The sequence below is a fragment of the Sinocyclocheilus grahami genome, unplaced genomic scaffold, assembly GCF_001515645.1.
Source record: "Sinocyclocheilus grahami isolate Dianchi unplaced genomic scaffold, SAMN03320097.WGS_v1.1 scaffold1815.1, whole genome shotgun sequence".
Taxonomy (NCBI): domain Eukaryota; kingdom Metazoa; phylum Chordata; class Actinopteri; order Cypriniformes; family Cyprinidae; genus Sinocyclocheilus; species Sinocyclocheilus grahami.
Genome location: NW_015506994.1, coordinates 80,270 through 97,450, shown reverse-complemented (window position 1 = coordinate 97,450; position 17,181 = coordinate 80,270). Strand labels below are relative to the sequence as shown.

The window sequence follows — 17,181 nt, the reverse complement described above, 5'->3', positions numbered from 1 at the left end:
CAGATTAGGTAATTTGTCCTGTCTGGTCCAGAATCTGACCCTGAAAGACCCTGAGTACATCACATTTTTACTTAAAACTGGTCTCGGACTGAAGGTCTGTCTGCACTGAGGACAGCTGTAGATTCTCTTCCAATCCTCCTGATCCCAGCACTCTGAGATGCAACTCTTACAGTAAGTATGTCCACAGGGAATTGTCACTGGATCCTTCAGCAGATCCAGACACACTGAACAGCTGAACTGATCCTCAGCCCATGAGATACTGGCTTCTGCCATTTCACTGTATATGAAAGCAGACAGAGAGATGATACTCACTGCAGCTTGACAGTCAAGTTCCTCCTATGAACTGAAGGGTTTATATATCCTCTTGATGACATACTTAAGAAACAGGTTTTTCTGTAGTGAGTGACTTGCTGTAACTTGTTTATTTCAGTGGGTTATTTTATGACTACAGAAAATGTGCAGAACTGGGGTCCCCAGAACCAGGATTAAGAACCACTGCCATAACTAGATCATGATGTGGCAAACGTGAGAGACTGACTGTTGTCTAATGCATTGACTCATCATATATATGGAATATATTGACTATATCATTATATGGAATCTTACAATGAAAGTTAAAAAATATGATATCCAAATACAGAAATTGAGTGACAAATCCAACTGTTATTTTATCATACAATTATTAATTATGACTGCATGTGACTTCTATAAAGATTAATCTTTTTCAACACAAGCACTACGCAGGGGGAAAAAATCAGCCAAAGCTTTTTATTTAAGACATAGTACTGAAGCACTGAACTTTTAGGAGAGTTTGTGTTTTGGAATGTGGTTGGACAAGATCCGAAAAGAAGGTAGAGAAACTATGCTCATAATGTTCCAATAGAATGGAACTATGCACGTAATGTTCTATAAACAGTGTCAGGGAAAATAACAAACTGGATCCAGTAATGAATGCAATCAAATAGGGTGTTTAATAAGCATAACATAAACGCAGGAAATAGCACATGAAAATGGTCAGATGTTGTAGAGCGGCGAGGACAAAGTGGAAGACTTTGGCAGCAAGTGTTCTATGTTTTTAAGTTGAATTCTCGATCTGACAGTATTTGCTGCATTTCCAAGCGCTGCTGATCTGATTCCAGTCGTCACCTGATCTACAGTAAATGCATCACATAAGCAAAACCACCCTTTAATTTGGTATACCACATATTTTATATTACACATGGAGAATCATGTTGGTTGAGATGTTAGCGATGTCTTTAAATGAGGTCAGAGAAAACTATAAACAAATGCTCCTTAAAACATGACGTGTTAAAACATGCAGCAAAATGTGAACAATTAATGCTCAGTACAGTTACAATACTTTTAACTTCTCACATTATTGAAAACTAGGCAAAGACTGAGTTTAAGAGGTGTATGTGTACAAAAACAATTTGTTTTATTGCTGTACTGTGTTTTCTCGCCGCTGGATGGCGCTTGTGTTCAGTGTTGTATTTTTACTGTGTTTTCTGTCCTCTGCTCTAGATGGCGCTGCTGTGACGGACGGGTCGTACACCGTCCACGCCATCGCCGCCATCATGGTTCTCCTGAGCGAGCGAGGAACCGCGCCACGGAAAAACCCCACCAACCCGTGCTCCTGACGGACAAACAGATAGAATTTAAATAGATAGAATGTTAGAATTACATTTTCATTATTTTCAACCATTTTAATTCCAGCTTTATTTGTTTGTTTGTAATGACCCTAGTTCAAGATTCTTTGTTTGTTTTGTTTCAGAATAGTTTTAGTTGTGGTTTTTGCTAACCATAACATTTCAGGTTAGTCTAATCAGATCTAATATGCACTCTAAAAAATGCTGGGTTGTTTGAACCCAACTTTGGGTCAAATATGGACTAACCCAACTTTTGGGTTAAAAATTGAATGTAACAATTTTAGACCATATTTGACCCAAAGTTGGGTTGAAACAACCCAGCATTTTTTAAGAGTGTGTGAATGACAAACCATTCCATTTATTTTATAAATCTTATATTGAAGAGGCCCAAATGGAATCTAGACTTTTTTCAAATTTTGGGAATCTGAGGAATTTTACAGAATGCAGATTCAAATGTGAAGACTTTGACCCAAATTGATTGTTCCTACACTCTAAAAAATGCTGGGTTGTTTCAACCCAACTTTGGGTCAAATATGGTCTAAAATTGTTACATTCAATTTTTAACCCAAGAGTTGGGTTAGTCCATATTTGACCCAAAGTTGGGTTGAAACAACCCAGCATTTTGCTGGATACAACTAACCTGGCAGGTGGTGGAAGTGTTTGTGGAAACCTGTTTGAAAAAAACAGTCATTCATTTTGTCCTTCTGTTTGGTGATGCTGGTGGTGCGAAAATGACATACTTCCCTTTTAAATATGCTTTCACTCTTTTTTCACTTAATGTACAGTAGCATTGTAAAACAAATAGTTCTGGGTCTGATCTGATTAGATGAGCTGCGTTGCTTCATTTGAGAGCCAATCTAAAGCAGCAGAGAGGTGCATGTCGGGAGAATCGGGGCATCTGTTACCTTGTAAATGAATTGCACCACATCTGATGTCCTGCTGAAGACGTCTGGACTCACTTGAATGTGAGTTTTCACCACATCTGCTGGCTGGGTTACAATGGAGGCCAGGATGCCAGCCAGAACCCCGCAGCTGAAGTTTGCTAACGGAGCGTAAGACGACTGACTGATCTCTGAACGAGAGAGAGATAGTATATCAGTACAGTCTGATCCACATGGCTGTTACACAATCCAACATCCCTCCTACTTCATGTTTGAGCCAGTCAGAATGACTGAACTGCTTTTTTATCTCTTATGAAGAAATATTTGTAGACCAAGAGCAAGATTCTTGCCGCCTGATGTCTCATCAGATATGGTGATGGAAAAAATGAACATAAATTTAGCAAATTTATGTTCGCTTGCAAAAACTGCGTTCACTCACAAGATTTTTGCATTGCCCTCAGAAACTTTTTGTTTGCTTACAAAATTTGTGTTCCTCTGAGAAACTTTTCGTGTTTCCCCTAAGAAAATTTGTTTCTTTGTAAAATGAACCATTTAGAATGCTGAAATCCTACTTAAATCACACACATATGTAAAGCTGAAGTGCATCCAGTATATTCTCACACAAACCTTGTGGCAGCGTGTATTTGGCCTGGCTGTAGATCATGACGTATATCCCAGAGAATGGCGCATCTCTGAGCAGCGTGGCAGTCAGACCTGAAAACAAAGCCTTCGGCCCCTCCGTCCGACACACACACTGCAGCGCTCCGAACACACTGCTGTACTTATAGCGGCCGCTCTGAAACACACACATACGCTACATTATAGGTCATACAGTGTGTACAGATATACAAAGGTTTAGGGTTTGTAAGCTGTTTTTGAAAGAAGTCTTTTCTGCTCATCAAAGCTGCATTTGACCAAAAATACAGTAAAAATTTTAAATATTATTACAATCTAAAATAACTGTTTTCTATGTGAATATATTCTAAAATGTAATTTATTTCTGTGATCAAAGCTGAATTTTCAGCATCATTACTCCAGTCTTCAGTGTCACATGATTCCTTGCTTGTGGAAACCGTGATGCATTTTATTTTTCAGGATTCTTTGTATAGGAAGGTTAAAAGAGCAGCATAAAATAATTTAATGCATTCTTAATGAATAGAAGTATTAATTTCTTTCAGAAAACCCAAATTTTTTCACACACACCTCAAATCGTGTTTTGATGACGGTGACGGGCAGCATGCAGACGCCCGCAACACATCTGGCTCCGGTTCCCAGCAGTGCGGCCTGTAAGGGCCCCGGGGCCCCGTCGGCAAAAAAACGCTGCTTTAGAGTGAAATACGTGCTGAAGTAGATGCCGACTCCTGGAATGCAGCGCACAAACGACTGCGGAGAAAGAAATACAGAATATAACCATGCAAACACAAACATAACAGAGGTATCAAAGGTACCAAATCAGGTGTGACACTCACAGGCGAAACGCCTCTCCACAGTCCGAGGAGCTTCTCTGTGCGCAGGACACTCACAAACACTGTGACCATGCCGACCCGACCCGACCTAAGGCACAGAAGACGGTTCATTTAATACTCATTCCACCAGATTGAAGCCTCGTCCCGTATGTGGACTGACCCGAGCTGGACGCCGTTCTGTAGGGTCTGCAGACGTGTTTTCACCAGGTCCAGAGGCTGGAAGAGCAGCGTGGAGCACGTCCCGCTCAGAGAGCCGCACATGAAGGCTTTCACAGCCGGATGAGCCTAAATCGAACACACAGAAAGAGAGAAACCGGTTATGTGGGAGCAACATATTTAAACAAATTTTGTTTTATTTTATCTAGTTGCCAAAGCAACATTTCTCATTTTTCAACAAATACAGAGTTCTGGCATGAAACTCTAGATGGCGCAGTCCGATAGGTCTAACTCAATCTGACCTAACGACATAATTATCACATGGCACAGCTGATTGGTTCTCTCCTGTATCTGTAGCCAATGAGATCGCTGCTCAACATTCAAATATATGACTAGTGCTTGCCATAGCAGATGCAGCTTGCTTCAGAAACCCTCCACCTTCCCCAGCTCCACCTGTATAGATCTGCTACGAGGTGATTCATGTATGCTATATGGGGGTTATTTCATGTAAGTTATATTTGCAGCAGCAGTATTTCTTACATGCTCACAGCAGCATGTTGTGGATGTATTGGCAGTAGCAAGTCTCGGTAGCAGCAGCGTAGCAGATCTATTCCGCCAAAAGACCAAATACATTAACATTGTCATGTACATTACCATGCCAATCCCTCCGAGAGTTGTCATGACAGAACTAAATTTTATTAAATTAAGTACTGAATTACTGAATGTTACTAAAATAACAAACTGAAATAAAAATAAAACATTAAAAAACTAATGAAAATTATAAAAACACAAAACAATTTCTAAAAACTCAAATTAAAAAGGAAAATATAAAAATGAAAACTAATTCAAAATATTTATACAAACTGTATTCATATATCAAATAACCAAAACTGGTTTGATTTTTATTTTGGACCTCATATAAACCCTGATAAATGAAATTATTTCATAAGTTAATGATATGAATCTGTGATGCAAAGCATGACTCAGCAGAGCTTCAGTTCGTCTCCTGCTGGATTTAACTGAAGTTTCTCATCTACCGTTTAACTGAGGGTGTTTGCTCAGACCCGCCTCTTTTGACCAGCGCCATGCAAACCTAATGGATCCTTTTCACATTTCCGGGTTTCTCAGCAGCGGAAGTCGTCATAGTTGGGTTAACTTGAAGAGCAGTGAATGGGAGCGTACCACAAATATATTTTTTGCATTCCCATTTGCCCAAATAGCAAAAGAAAAACTCCACGATAGTGTTTTCATGACTTTCAATAAAAGGAAAAAAATTGAGAGACTGATAACGGCAGTCAGAAGAGAGAACCATGTCAAATTTACCGTCCCTCCCATAGACGCTGCATTAGAAACACCCTCACATTAGCGTTAACAGTTTTTTTGTGTTATAAATAGTGTTATAAATGTAGATACATTTATATGAAAAACTTTCGAGGAGTTACGATGCTGAGGACCGTTAAACGCGTCATCACAGTCTTGTGAAAAGGGCCCAAGTTTAACAGAGCCCTGCTTCACACGGACCAATCAGAATGCAGGAAAACAAGAGGCTCGGCTAAAGCCCGCCCCCCTCAGAGGATTGACTAATGAATCGGCTGCTTCACTTCTGCAAAAGCTTGAAGCAAACATTACAACAACAACAAACGTACTCCCTGAAAAGAGCCCGCTCAGATCTTCAACCGCATATTCCCATAACTATGATCAATGAACAATATTAAACCGCGTGAGCTGAGATATTGCACAGTCAGAGCTGCGGTAACTACCAGTCACACTGCCGTATCACTAACCAGATAACATGACTGATATATGACCTATAAAACTGGAGCAAGTTGAGGTGAGAGGATCAAGTCAGAGTATCAGAGTTCAGAGGGAAACTGCAGAACAGACAAAATGATACATTTCAACTAAATCGATGTCCACATCCCCCATTTGTATTTTGCATTATATTGCATTACTTGTATAGCCTATATTCTGATGCATAGTGTTAAAAAACAAAAAAAACATCTAACAAATCAACATGTAACAAAAAAACATATTTTAATGCTTTTGCGTTCTCTCGCAAAACATTCCCCTGCAAACTTTGCGCTCGCTCGCAAAACCTGGATGAGTTGATAAAAAAAACTATTTCAATGCTCTTGCGAGAGAACGCTGAAGTTTTGCGAGCGAATGAATGCCAGTAAGTTTATCGCTGAACTTTTTTTTTTTTAAGATAGGCCTAATATAAGAAACATTAATTCGGTGTGTCAAAACGTGTTTCTAGAAGTATACAGGTTTGCAAAAAGCAATTAAAATACGAACACACAGAAGCTTACCAGTGAGAACTCCATGATGTTTGAGATGATCAGTTCTTCAGAGCAGCTCGGCTTCACACACACACACACACACACACACACACACACACACACACACACACACACACACACACACACACACACACACACACACAGTGTTTATTATTCCATCAGTGTGCACCGTGCCTCTCATTATGCGCGCGCTTCCCAGGTGAGGAGCCCGCTGCTTTGGAGTTTTTCAGTCAGAAATAGTAAGGTATAAACTACAGTTTAAACTGTTCTTAAATAGATCAGCTCACCTTTTCTTTCTCTATGCTCATGAGCATCATTCAGCGTCACAAAATGATGTTTTCAATAAATGTTGCAAGGGTGAAAAATATTCGGCCTCGCAAGTGATTAGTAATCTTAGAAATAAGAACAATAAAGAAGAACGAAGAGAAAATAGAAGAAGTCAAGTGAGCACCAGTCGGTCCAGTAAAGCGCTGCTGTCTGCGCTGCTGCGCACGCGCTCCACAGGTAGGTATAAGAGAAAGGGGCGGGGTCTGAAGCAAGGTGCGTAGTAGACTCGATTTGATTGGTCAGCTGTAACGCCTGCAAGACCAGTGACCAAATGTAAGGGTTGAGAAATAATAAATGCAACTATATAAAATACAGTTTATCCAATATATCTAAAGCAGTATTCTAAACCGAAGTTTTAGGACTAACAGATTAGTCTATTAAAATGAATGAATGAATGAATGAATTAAGCATGCATCTAATAAATGAGAGAATGATGACATAGCTACAACAAAGCTAATCTCTCACAAAATAAAATAATAAACCTGTAAAAAAAATCTCAGTGAAAAACAGATTATTGGGCCATTTCAGGAGCATTTCATATTGGACCATTTCTATATATCTATATTCGCAAAGAACTCGTAAAAGAAAGTCAGTAATGCTCAAACTAGACTAGAATCTAGACTAGAAAGTGGGAACGTAACAATTGCTTAACATAGGCCTAATTGACGGTGAATATAAATTAAGAGTGTAGAATTTGACATGTCCAACCTGCGACTACTAAATTGTCCCTTGCAATAATTTTGATCAAACAAATAAATATGTGTTACCACTGTTGTAATTTCGGCATCTAAATAGGTCATGATATTAAGCTAAAGTAAATCTGCGCTCTTTCAAGGGCGCACAAAGGCTATTTCATGGGCGGAGAAAGAACAGGCAAAGTGTTTAAAACGTGCCCAGTTCTGCTGAATGATCAAACTCACCCTCTTGAACTCATGTTGTTAAACTGAAATATCCACAAAATAAACACCAACACTGAAATAAGAGCGTGCAGTTTATGTCAATCCGATGCGCGTGAAGGTTTTCTTTCAGAATCATCATTGGTCCAATTCATATTTAATATTAAAGGGGTCATATGATGCAATTAAACAATAAATGTACAGTATGTGGAAAATAATGTGTTTTTTGAACCTTAAACCGCATAAACATTTCATTACACCAAATAATGTTCTGTTTATCAGCATCATATGACCCCTTTAAAATAAAGTGATGTACAGCGTGATTAAGCAACCCAGCGCTCTGGTGCTGCTGTAATGTTGCTGGCTAGGCTAATTAAAATTGTGAACCCTAATTATTGTCTGATGAATAGGCTAACATAAAAAGCTCTTTTTTTAATAAATTAGGAGTATGTTGGTCTACAAGAAATGCTAAAATATTGTAGTAGTTGGATGGGGGTGCTGTCTGCTGTTATGTCCCCACCGATATCAAAATCAAACCTACGCCCTTGATATAAATGAGTGAAATACTCTTTTATTTTATCTTTTTGTTTTTACATTACATTCCGTATGAAACATTCACATATTTTGAAAAATGGTTTAATCATCACTGTGACGGGATTTTGTCTGACTGGCTAAATAATGCAAAGAGAAAGAGAAAATATATTTTGACTTTCAGAAAGATTATCAATAAATATTTGGGGAAAACGTCGGTGATCGAGGTGCTGACGTAAGACTAAAATCTTCGGTAAATAGTTGACGGCAGTGGGGTCATTTAAGAATTTGGTCCAGGCATCTGAATTGAGCCATTTTGTCTTTAACTGTAACTAATGTTAGAAAAACCAGGACAAAACAAGACCGAGAGCGCATACACTTGCTAAAGCGGTTTTGAAAAAGCCATTTTATTGCATCATTATACCAAGGATTCATGACAAATCTCTCCAGATATCATTCAGGAGCTGCAGAGAGAGAGAACATAACACAACATCACAAAGTCATTATTGGGAGACGATGGAGAAGAGAGAGAGAGAGAGAAATGCTCTATCTATCCATACATAATCAATAATGGTCCATTTCTCTCACTTCCCAGCAGTGTGAGCGGGAAAAAAGCAGAAGCTGAGCACGAGCTTCGAGGAGGGTCCACTCAAATCCGTTCTCCTGAGATCGTTCCGAAAACACAGATCGCAGAATAATCAAATATGATGTCGCAGAGTAATAAACGTGATCAGAGGTAGGCATGGAGGTGTTCCATGTTTTTTAAAAAACTCCCGCCAAATGGCGGATTCCCGCCCCCGCACAGCCATGCTCAGCGTTTACAGTGTGTGCGTGAGAGAAACCGTCAACCCTCCACCCTTCATGCCCTGAACATCAATAAAGACACATATACTGGAAGGAAAAGAGGAACAGAAAATATCCAAATAGTAGATTCAAGGCGATAGTGCATAGTGCCATGTCTAAATGAGTTCGTGCGTTGCCTACTCCATCTTTATTCCTTCAATCAGCCAATCAACAGTCTGATAAAACATGTCCATTTTATTGCTCGAATAAACCGTCTTTCCCCATTTCATGTGCATATAATGTGGCGTGACATTGTGTAATATTTTCGGTGCTGGTTTGATAACTAAATGCCTTATTCGTGTGTGAAGCCCAAGAGCGTAACTGTAGATGCTATCTGTAAATCTCATCACAATCTTCTATTTACCAGCAGAGGTGCAAGAGAGCGAGTGCTATGTTCATCCTTATACCATTATAAAAACGTATGAATAAAATACAGTTTTGTAGAAAGCAATTTTGCTTTGGTCCCCTTCAAATAAGTTCTCTTCTTTACCATCTTTTAATCATTTTCCTTCAGTTAGAAAAATAGATCCGGAATCGGGACTACAATTGACGGAATGCGTGCTTACAAAAATATCATTCCGCTCTTTTTCTATTCTAGACAATGACAGGAAAACACAAATTTGGTCCTCGGTGTGAGTGAAGCGGTCATGTGTGTGATTGTCAGGAGAACCATTGTGTGTGTGCGAATACACTATGGCACTAAAATAAGAACAAAAATCAAAAATCGACAAGGTTTCTCTGAGTTTTCAAGGACGTTGTCGTCCGAGACTTGTGTGTATGTGTTTGTGTGTTTGCGAGGGACCGCTGCGGTTCGGCTTCGGTCACTCGGGTTTGGGTTCGAGGGTTTCGGTCTTGGCCTCCGGGTCTTCGTCACTCTCGATTCCCGAGCGGCTGACGATGCGGCGCATGGTGAAGGGCAGATCGCCGCGTCTGGACACAAAACACGCACATTTCAATGTCAGACACGCATTCGATCACATGCAGGCCTCAGTAAGGTAACATACTTTATTCCCGATTAATCAGAATGATAGGAAAACAGAATAATAGTATAAAAATTTTGAAAAATGTAAAGTATAGAGAAATGGATAAAACAATAGAACTATAGAAAAATAGAATAATAAATTAGGAATTTCACTGTTTTAGCCTTTGAAAATTTTTTATTTTTTTGGTCATTATTTTTTAACTTTTCCAGTTTCAATTGAATTTTAGTTAAATGTTCAGTCATGTTGTTGTGCTTTTGTTATTTTTATTAGTTGTAGTTATTTTAGTACTTCAAATTAAACTAAAAGGAAATCATTTTTTAATGTCCATTTCGTTTTTAATTAAAGTTTTTAACTAAAGTTCAGTTTTAGTCAATAGCTATTTTAGTAATTCAATTTCAAAATGTAATTCGGGAATTATACAAATATGTCTATAATTTCTTATATGTATTTTTTATATATGTTTTAATAATTTCTATTTCAGTTTTAGACTGAACTAAACAAAACTAAAATTACAAATATGCGCTCTAGCAGCCATGTAAAAATTTTAGCTATAATTTATTTTATTTCAGTTAACATTTATTTTGTTTCAAGAAACAAAAATAATTTTTTTTATGGTTTTACTTAAACTACTAAAAATATGAGATTATTTTAAAATAAGTCTATATACATTTTTTATTTTATTTTAGTACTTAGTTTAACAATTCTAAACAAATGTCTACGTAATAGTTTTTATTCGTTTAATTTTAGTTTTTAGTTTTTAAGTCAAACGAAATGAAAATAGCTAAGAGTAACGAAAATGTATTTTTTAATGGTTTATTATTGAATAAGTTATTTTAGTTCTATTTAATAACACAGATGTGAATGTGCAATGATTCTGATGAAATGTAAAAAGAAATGTATTTTTAATTAATTAAACTAATGATTAATAATAGCAATTCTAATATCTCTCGTGCCGCTGTGTTTTCCCGCACCGGAGTTTGCTCTTCAGGCTGTTGACCTCGCGGTTCATGGCGTCGGCGGACTCGGAGGCGTCCTCCAGCTCCCGCTGTAGTTTCCTGCGGTTGGCGTTTGCTCTCTGCGCCTCCTCCTCGGCCTCCTCCAGCTGCCGCTTCAGCTGCTTCATGCGGCTGTTCAGCTTCTCAGACTGCAGGCGATGGCAAACAGCCGTTAGCATCACTAAACTTGAACCTTGAGCACAGAGTTTGTGGCGAGCATCACCTGATCTTTAAACTGCTCCGTGTTGCGTCTCTCGTCGTCCACCTGCAGAAACACCTCCTTCAGCTTCTTCTCCGCACGACGCACCAGTTTTGAGGCCTGCTGGCGCTCTCTGAACACACACATCATCCATTACTTTGAGCTTTCCCCAAACAGATCAATTATTGTGTACGTTTTTATTTGTTGACCTAAATGTTTAATGGCGTTTAATCTGAAAACTGTTATTTTGTAATGTAATTATATTTATAGTATATTTTCTGAATTGTAAAACATATCTTGTATGGTAAGTAGTCTAAAACTGCACATTTTTATCTATGTACTAATAAAAAATAGACAAACTACTAATTGTATACATTTTTATTTTTAGATCTAAATGTACAAGTTAGTAGGTAATTGTAAAAAAAAAAAGTAGGTGTTTAATCTGAAATTTGAAATACATTTTATTTTCTAATTATATGTCAATGTAAATTTCATTTATTGAGTTATTTTCTAATTTAATGTATTAATTTATTTGTATATTTACCAAATAATAAAATACCTAACTTGTGTGGTACAGTTTAAATCTCTAAATATCTGTATAAGTTTCTATGTATATGTATTATTTGTGTCTGTATTGTCATTAATTTTAATCTGAAATTTAAAGTACATTTCATTTAGTTAAAATGCAATTATTTAATGTATCCATGTTTATTTGTATTTTTTTAATAAAATACATATCTTGTATGGTAAAAAGTCTAAAATGTCTAAATATGTTTCATTGTAGATACATGTGTATGCATGCATTTGTATCTGTATTGTGATGAATAAAAATGATTAATTGTTAATTAAAATGTCAGAATATGTCTATATGTTTCTATGTAATTGTTTATGTATTTGTATTTTTTTGTTGATTTGTATCTGTATTAATAAAAAGAGTTTAATTATTAATTGCATTCAATGTTTATTTGTTGATTTAAATAAATAAAAAAATACTTGATTTATTTATTACATATTTTATATTATATATTTTTGGTAAACCTAAATTTATGTCATGTGCATTAATCTGAATTTTACGTACATTTTCTTTTTCTTTGCAAAATTAAATTTTTTTTTTATTATTTGTATCTGTATTGTGATAAATAGAATAAATATGATGATTATAAAACGGATAGTTCCGGTGCTTGATTCTGATCCTGACCGTTTCTGAGGAGCTACATTGTTTGGTGGAAGAATACTGTTTTTATTAATATCATTACACTTTATTTGCTCCGTTTTATTTTTTATTTACAGCTAAGGGGCGTCGTTCGGCACGACGCAAAGCTTATTGCTGGGGCTTATTGCTTTAATTATTAATTGTATCAATTTTTTTTATTTGTTGACCTAAATTGTATAACTTATTTGTATATTTCCGAATAATAAAATGCATATATTGCATGGTAAACAGTCTAAACATGTCTATATCAGCCTATGCATCTTTCTGTTTCTATGTGAATGTGTGTGTGTGTTGTTGTACTTGGTCTCGACGTCGAGCTGCTCCTCCACCTGGCCGATCTTGGCCTCCAGGGCGGCGATGGTGGCCTTGTATTTGCTCTTGACGGTTCCCTCCAGCTCGGTGAGTTTGAGCTTCAGCTCCTTGTTCTGGCGCTCCATCTGCGAGCGCGCTCCCTCCAGACGCTGGCAGGTGCTGCGCTCCGCCGTCAGCTCCACGTTGATCTGGTCCGTCTGCGGAGAAAGCCGACAGAGAGACACTCGTGAGCGTGCTGTGGAGGTCAGACGCGAGCGGCGGGACTCTCAGCGCTCCTGACCTGCAGCAGGGCTCTCTTGAGCCGGTCGTTCACCAGCTCCGTGTTGTTCTGCTCCTCCTCCAGCTCCTCCTCCAGCTGAGCGATCCGCGCCTCCAGACGCCTCCTCTCCTCCGAGCCCAGAGAGCTGAGCACACCAACACAATGGATTATGGGCCATTATAAAATGGATAGTTCTGGTCCTTGATTCTGATTGGCTGAGCTGCGTTCGAAGCTGTAGTAAATTACTCTACAAACACACACCTTTGTTTACTTCTGTGTGTTGCTCTGCAGCCACTTTGTTGGAACCACAACCATTTCTGAGGAGCTACATTGTTTGGTGGAAGAATACTGTTTTTATTAATAGCATTACACTTTATTTGCTCTGTTTTATTTTGTGAAACCTTACTACGTATATAACCGTTTTATAAAAGCAATAAGCCCCGTGAAGGCGTGGTTTACAGTGAATTTATAACAGCTAAGGTGGTTTTATAACCTCGCGTCGCGTCGTGCCTAACAACGCCCCTTAGCTGTTATAAATTCACTGTAAACCACGGCTTCACGGGGATTATTGCTTTATTATACCAGATTGTCGGCCAGTAGAAATCTGCCAATTTTAACTACTGTGTTTTAGTTGTGTTTGTGCAAAATTGTGCCTCGTGTATTTTTTTAATAATCATAGAACACTTATTTTCAAGTAAAAGTCTTTTATTTTTTATTTATTTATTTTAGGTTTGTTTTGTTTTAAAAAATACTTCTAATACAAGCTAAAATTTAAAATAACATTTAAAAATTGTGAATTGTGAAAACTATTTACTTCCAAGTGTTTAACTGATTTTTTTAATTCAGTTATTTTATTATAATATATATCTGTTACATTAATCAAATATTATCTAAAAAGAATCAATATTCTGGAAAAACATTATAAGAATATTGAATTATTTCTCAGTAGTTGTGAATCATATTTCCTAAATAAATAAATAAAATCATAAATCCATAAATGAATAAAATAGAAGAGCAAATAAAAATTGTGTTTTCAATTAGTTTTATTTTTCACAAATACGTTTCATTCTAAATTTATATATCAATTGAATATAAAAATGTATATTTCTCATAACAATGGACGATTTCTTTGTAGTATTTTTAGTTTATGGTTTGGATTAAAAATATTTCATAAAATATTAAAATAGTAGTGTGAATAACAAAAATAAATAACAAAAAGTGTTTTTAATATATTTATAACTGTTTCATTATAATTTATATTTCATTTTTGGAATTTAAGTTATCATTTATATAGGGAAATCATAAAGAAAAATCAATAATCTTCAAAAACACTGAAAGAATATTATTATTATTTCTTAATTTTTCTTTTCAGTAGTTCTGAATCACATTTCCTCAAAAACTATTTTATTTTAGATTTAAATGGTCCATAAAATAACACAGCGAGGACAGTAATATACAAATAAATATATATTTTTTTAATTTATCTTGTACAAATCCGTTTCATTCTAATTTATATGCCTTACAGAAAAAAAGCAATAACCTTCAGAAAACTAGAAAATATTGTTTTATTTTAATAAACCCCCAGGTATTTCTGAATTACATTTCCTTAAACTCCAAAACATTTTTGGTTGGATTAAACGAGCTTCCATAAAAATAATTCAAAAAATAAAAATAAATGTTTTTTCCTTTGCAGTATTGTAATAGTATGCATCATCAGCGTGATGTTTGCTCACCCTTTAGCGGCCTGGTTGTTGATCTCGTCCTGCAGCTCGTCTCTCTCCTGCTGGGCTTGTCTCTTCGCTCGCTCTGCAGCCGCCAGCTCCTGCAGATGAACACAGACGGGCGTCAGACAGAAGCCACGGCAGACTCGGCTCTCTGAGGAGAGAGACACACACTGACCTCCTGCAGCTGGATCATCTCGGCCTCCATGCTCTTCACCTTCTTCTCGTTCTCTTTGCTCTGAGCCAGGATCTCCTCGCGGGACAGACGCGTGTCCTCCAGCTCCCGCAGCAGGTCCTTCATCTGAGCCTGAAGCACAGACGCAGCTCTGATCATTACACGGCTTACAGGAGGCGCTTCGTGAAGCTTGTTTTATAAAACGGAGAGTTCCGGTCCTTGACTCTGATTGGCTGAGCTGCGTTCGAAGCTGTTGTAAATGACTCTACAAACATACACCTGTGTGTTTCTCGGCAGCCACTTTGCTGCAACCACTACTGTTTCTGAGGAACTACATTGTTTGGTGGAAGAATACTGCTTTTTTTAATATCATTACACTTCATTTGCTCTGTTTTATTCTGTGAAACTTACTACGCATATGGAATAACCATTTAATAAAAGCAATAAGCCCCGTGAAGCCGTGGTTTACAGTGAATTTATAACAGCTAAGGGGGTTTTAGGCAATACGCTTCGCCTCTTAGCTGTTATAAATTCACTGTAAACCACGGCTTCACGAAGCTTATTGCTTTATTAAGTGATGTTGTGTAGCATGACATCCATTATGACAGACAACACGTTCAACTCCTTCAAGCAGCTCATGGTGTAAGAGACGAACCTGCACTTTCTTGAGCTGTTTGAGCGCCTCGTCGCGGTTCTTGTTGGCCTGGTCGATGGCGGCCTCCAGCTCCTTCAGGTCCAGCTCCATCTTCTTCCGCGCCGCCATCGCCAGTGTGCGCTGTTTACGCTCGTCCTCCAGCTCCAGCTCCATCTCCCGCACCTGACACACAACACACAACACCAGAATAATCAACAACCAACTCCATCATCAGTTAATCACAGATTAAACTTGATTATTGATTAATCAAGTCTGATTCAATTATTAAACGGATATATAATGGAATGTATTATAATATAATATATATTATATCATATAATAAAAATGTATTATTTAAAAAAAAAAGAAAAATAAAACGTCAACAAATATATTAGTGCTGCTATATATGATAAAATAATTACTTGGCTGTTTTTTTCTTTGATTAATGTAATGTATTATAATATAATATAAAAATAATTTCAAATGAAAAAAAAACAACAAAATAAATTAGTGCTGCTATATATACACATGATAAAATAATTACTTGGTTGTTTACTTCTTTGATTAATTGGGTAATATTTTTAAAGACAAAAAAACAGCAAAAACAATAATTAAAGAAAAAAGCTTCAAGCAATATTAATTTTTAACGTTTTTTAAAACAGTTAAAACAGTTCTTACAATATCTGATTAAAAAAATTAAATAATATTAATTTAAAAGATGATTAAACATCTTTAATTAAACATACAGAAATATTTTTATATATGATAATTGATTTATTGGTACTGTATTTCCTTGATTAATCAGATACACCTAAACAATATAAAATAATTACATTTTTTTTAAGTAAAAATACAACAGCAAAAACTCAAAAAAAAAAAAAAAAATTGCTAGTTTAACTAGAAAAATGTATATTAAAAAAAAAAATACATTAAAAAGTATATTAAAATACCCATGTAATTTTAAGTCTTTTTATAAAGGATTTTATAAATAGTTTTTACTCACAATACATGATAAAAAAGTAAAATGCTTTAAGATAAAAATTACGTTCCTAAAACTATAAAATAAATAAATACAAATAGTTTTATATAAGATAACCAATTTATTGGTCGTTTATTTCCTTGATTAGTTGGATATATATATATAAATAATAAAAAAACATTAAGCAAAAAAAAAAAAGAATAATTTATTTTAGAAATATTAAAAGCCTGCATAAATTACAAGAATGAATATTGAAAATGGCCATGTCAGTTTTTTTAATTCTAAAATAAATAGAAATATTTTTCTTATATTATAATAGATTCATTGGAAGTTTATTTCCTCAATTAATTGGACACATATATATATATGAAAGCTTGCTATATATATTCAATTCGATTGAGGAAATAATATTATCGATTACGCCATGTCTGGTGGTCAGTGCGCACCTGTTTGAGCAGCTGTCTCTTCTTCTCCTCTCCCAGCTCGTCTCGTCCCTGCAGGTCTCTCTCGTACTGCGCTTTCATGGCCTGCATGTTGACCTCCAGCCGCAGTTTGGCGTCTTCGGTGGCCTGAAGCTCGTCCTCCAGCTCCTCCAGCTGCGTCTTCATCTCCTCCAGCTGCTGCTCCATCGAGCGCTTCGACTTCTCCAGATCGTGAACCTGAGA

General features: G+C 36.5%; 2 protein-coding genes across 2 annotated transcripts in view; both read right to left on the bottom strand.

Annotated features, from left to right (window-relative positions):
* Positions 1 to 71: 71 nt before the first annotated feature.
* On the bottom strand, positions 72 to 6,916 carry LOC107572806 (solute carrier family 25 member 38-A-like). The gene is made up of 9 exons (XM_016259241.1): positions 6,737 to 6,916; positions 6,459 to 6,512; positions 4,154 to 4,278; positions 3,997 to 4,081; positions 3,731 to 3,910; positions 3,155 to 3,323; positions 2,552 to 2,718; positions 1,542 to 1,633; positions 72 to 135 (listed from the first exon to the last, which is right to left on the bottom strand). Exons 1-9 carry the CDS (start codon positions 6,764 to 6,766, stop codon positions 72 to 74), a joined length of 966 nt encoding a protein of 321 aa, XP_016114727.1. The 5' UTR covers positions 6,767 to 6,916.
* Positions 6,917 to 8,590: 1,674 nt separating this feature from the next.
* LOC107572814 (myosin-9-like) overlaps positions 8,591 to 17,181 on the bottom strand; it is a 74,726-nt gene continuing 66,135 nt past the window's right edge. The window contains exons 32-40 of the mRNA XM_016259247.1: positions 16,963 to 17,175; positions 15,559 to 15,720; positions 14,907 to 15,035; positions 14,741 to 14,829; positions 13,029 to 13,152; positions 12,737 to 12,945; positions 11,248 to 11,356; positions 11,001 to 11,173; positions 8,591 to 9,976 (exon numbers count right to left, since the gene is read on the bottom strand). Of these exons, the coding sequence (XP_016114733.1) occupies positions 9,868 to 9,976; positions 11,001 to 11,173; positions 11,248 to 11,356; positions 12,737 to 12,945; positions 13,029 to 13,152; positions 14,741 to 14,829; positions 14,907 to 15,035; positions 15,559 to 15,720; positions 16,963 to 17,175 (1,317 nt within the window). The 3' untranslated portion in view covers positions 8,591 to 9,867. The remainder of the gene's footprint in view (positions 9,977 to 11,000; positions 11,174 to 11,247; positions 11,357 to 12,736; positions 12,946 to 13,028; positions 13,153 to 14,740; positions 14,830 to 14,906; positions 15,036 to 15,558; positions 15,721 to 16,962; positions 17,176 to 17,181) is intronic.

Bases quoted from the DNA above. Each gene is read 5' to 3' on its own strand.
- LOC107572806 (XM_016259241.1), bottom strand. From the start codon at position 6,766: ATGATGCTCATGAGCATAGAGAAAGAAAAG. The intron at 4,082-4,153 runs GTCAGTCCACAT...TCTGTGCCTTAG, and splicing joins CAGAACGGCGTCCAGCTCGG to GTCGGGTCGGGTCGGCATGG. The intron at 2,719-3,154 runs GTTTGTGTGAGA...TCTCTCGTTCAG, and splicing joins CAAATACACGCTGCCACAAG to AGATCAGTCAGTCGTCTTAC.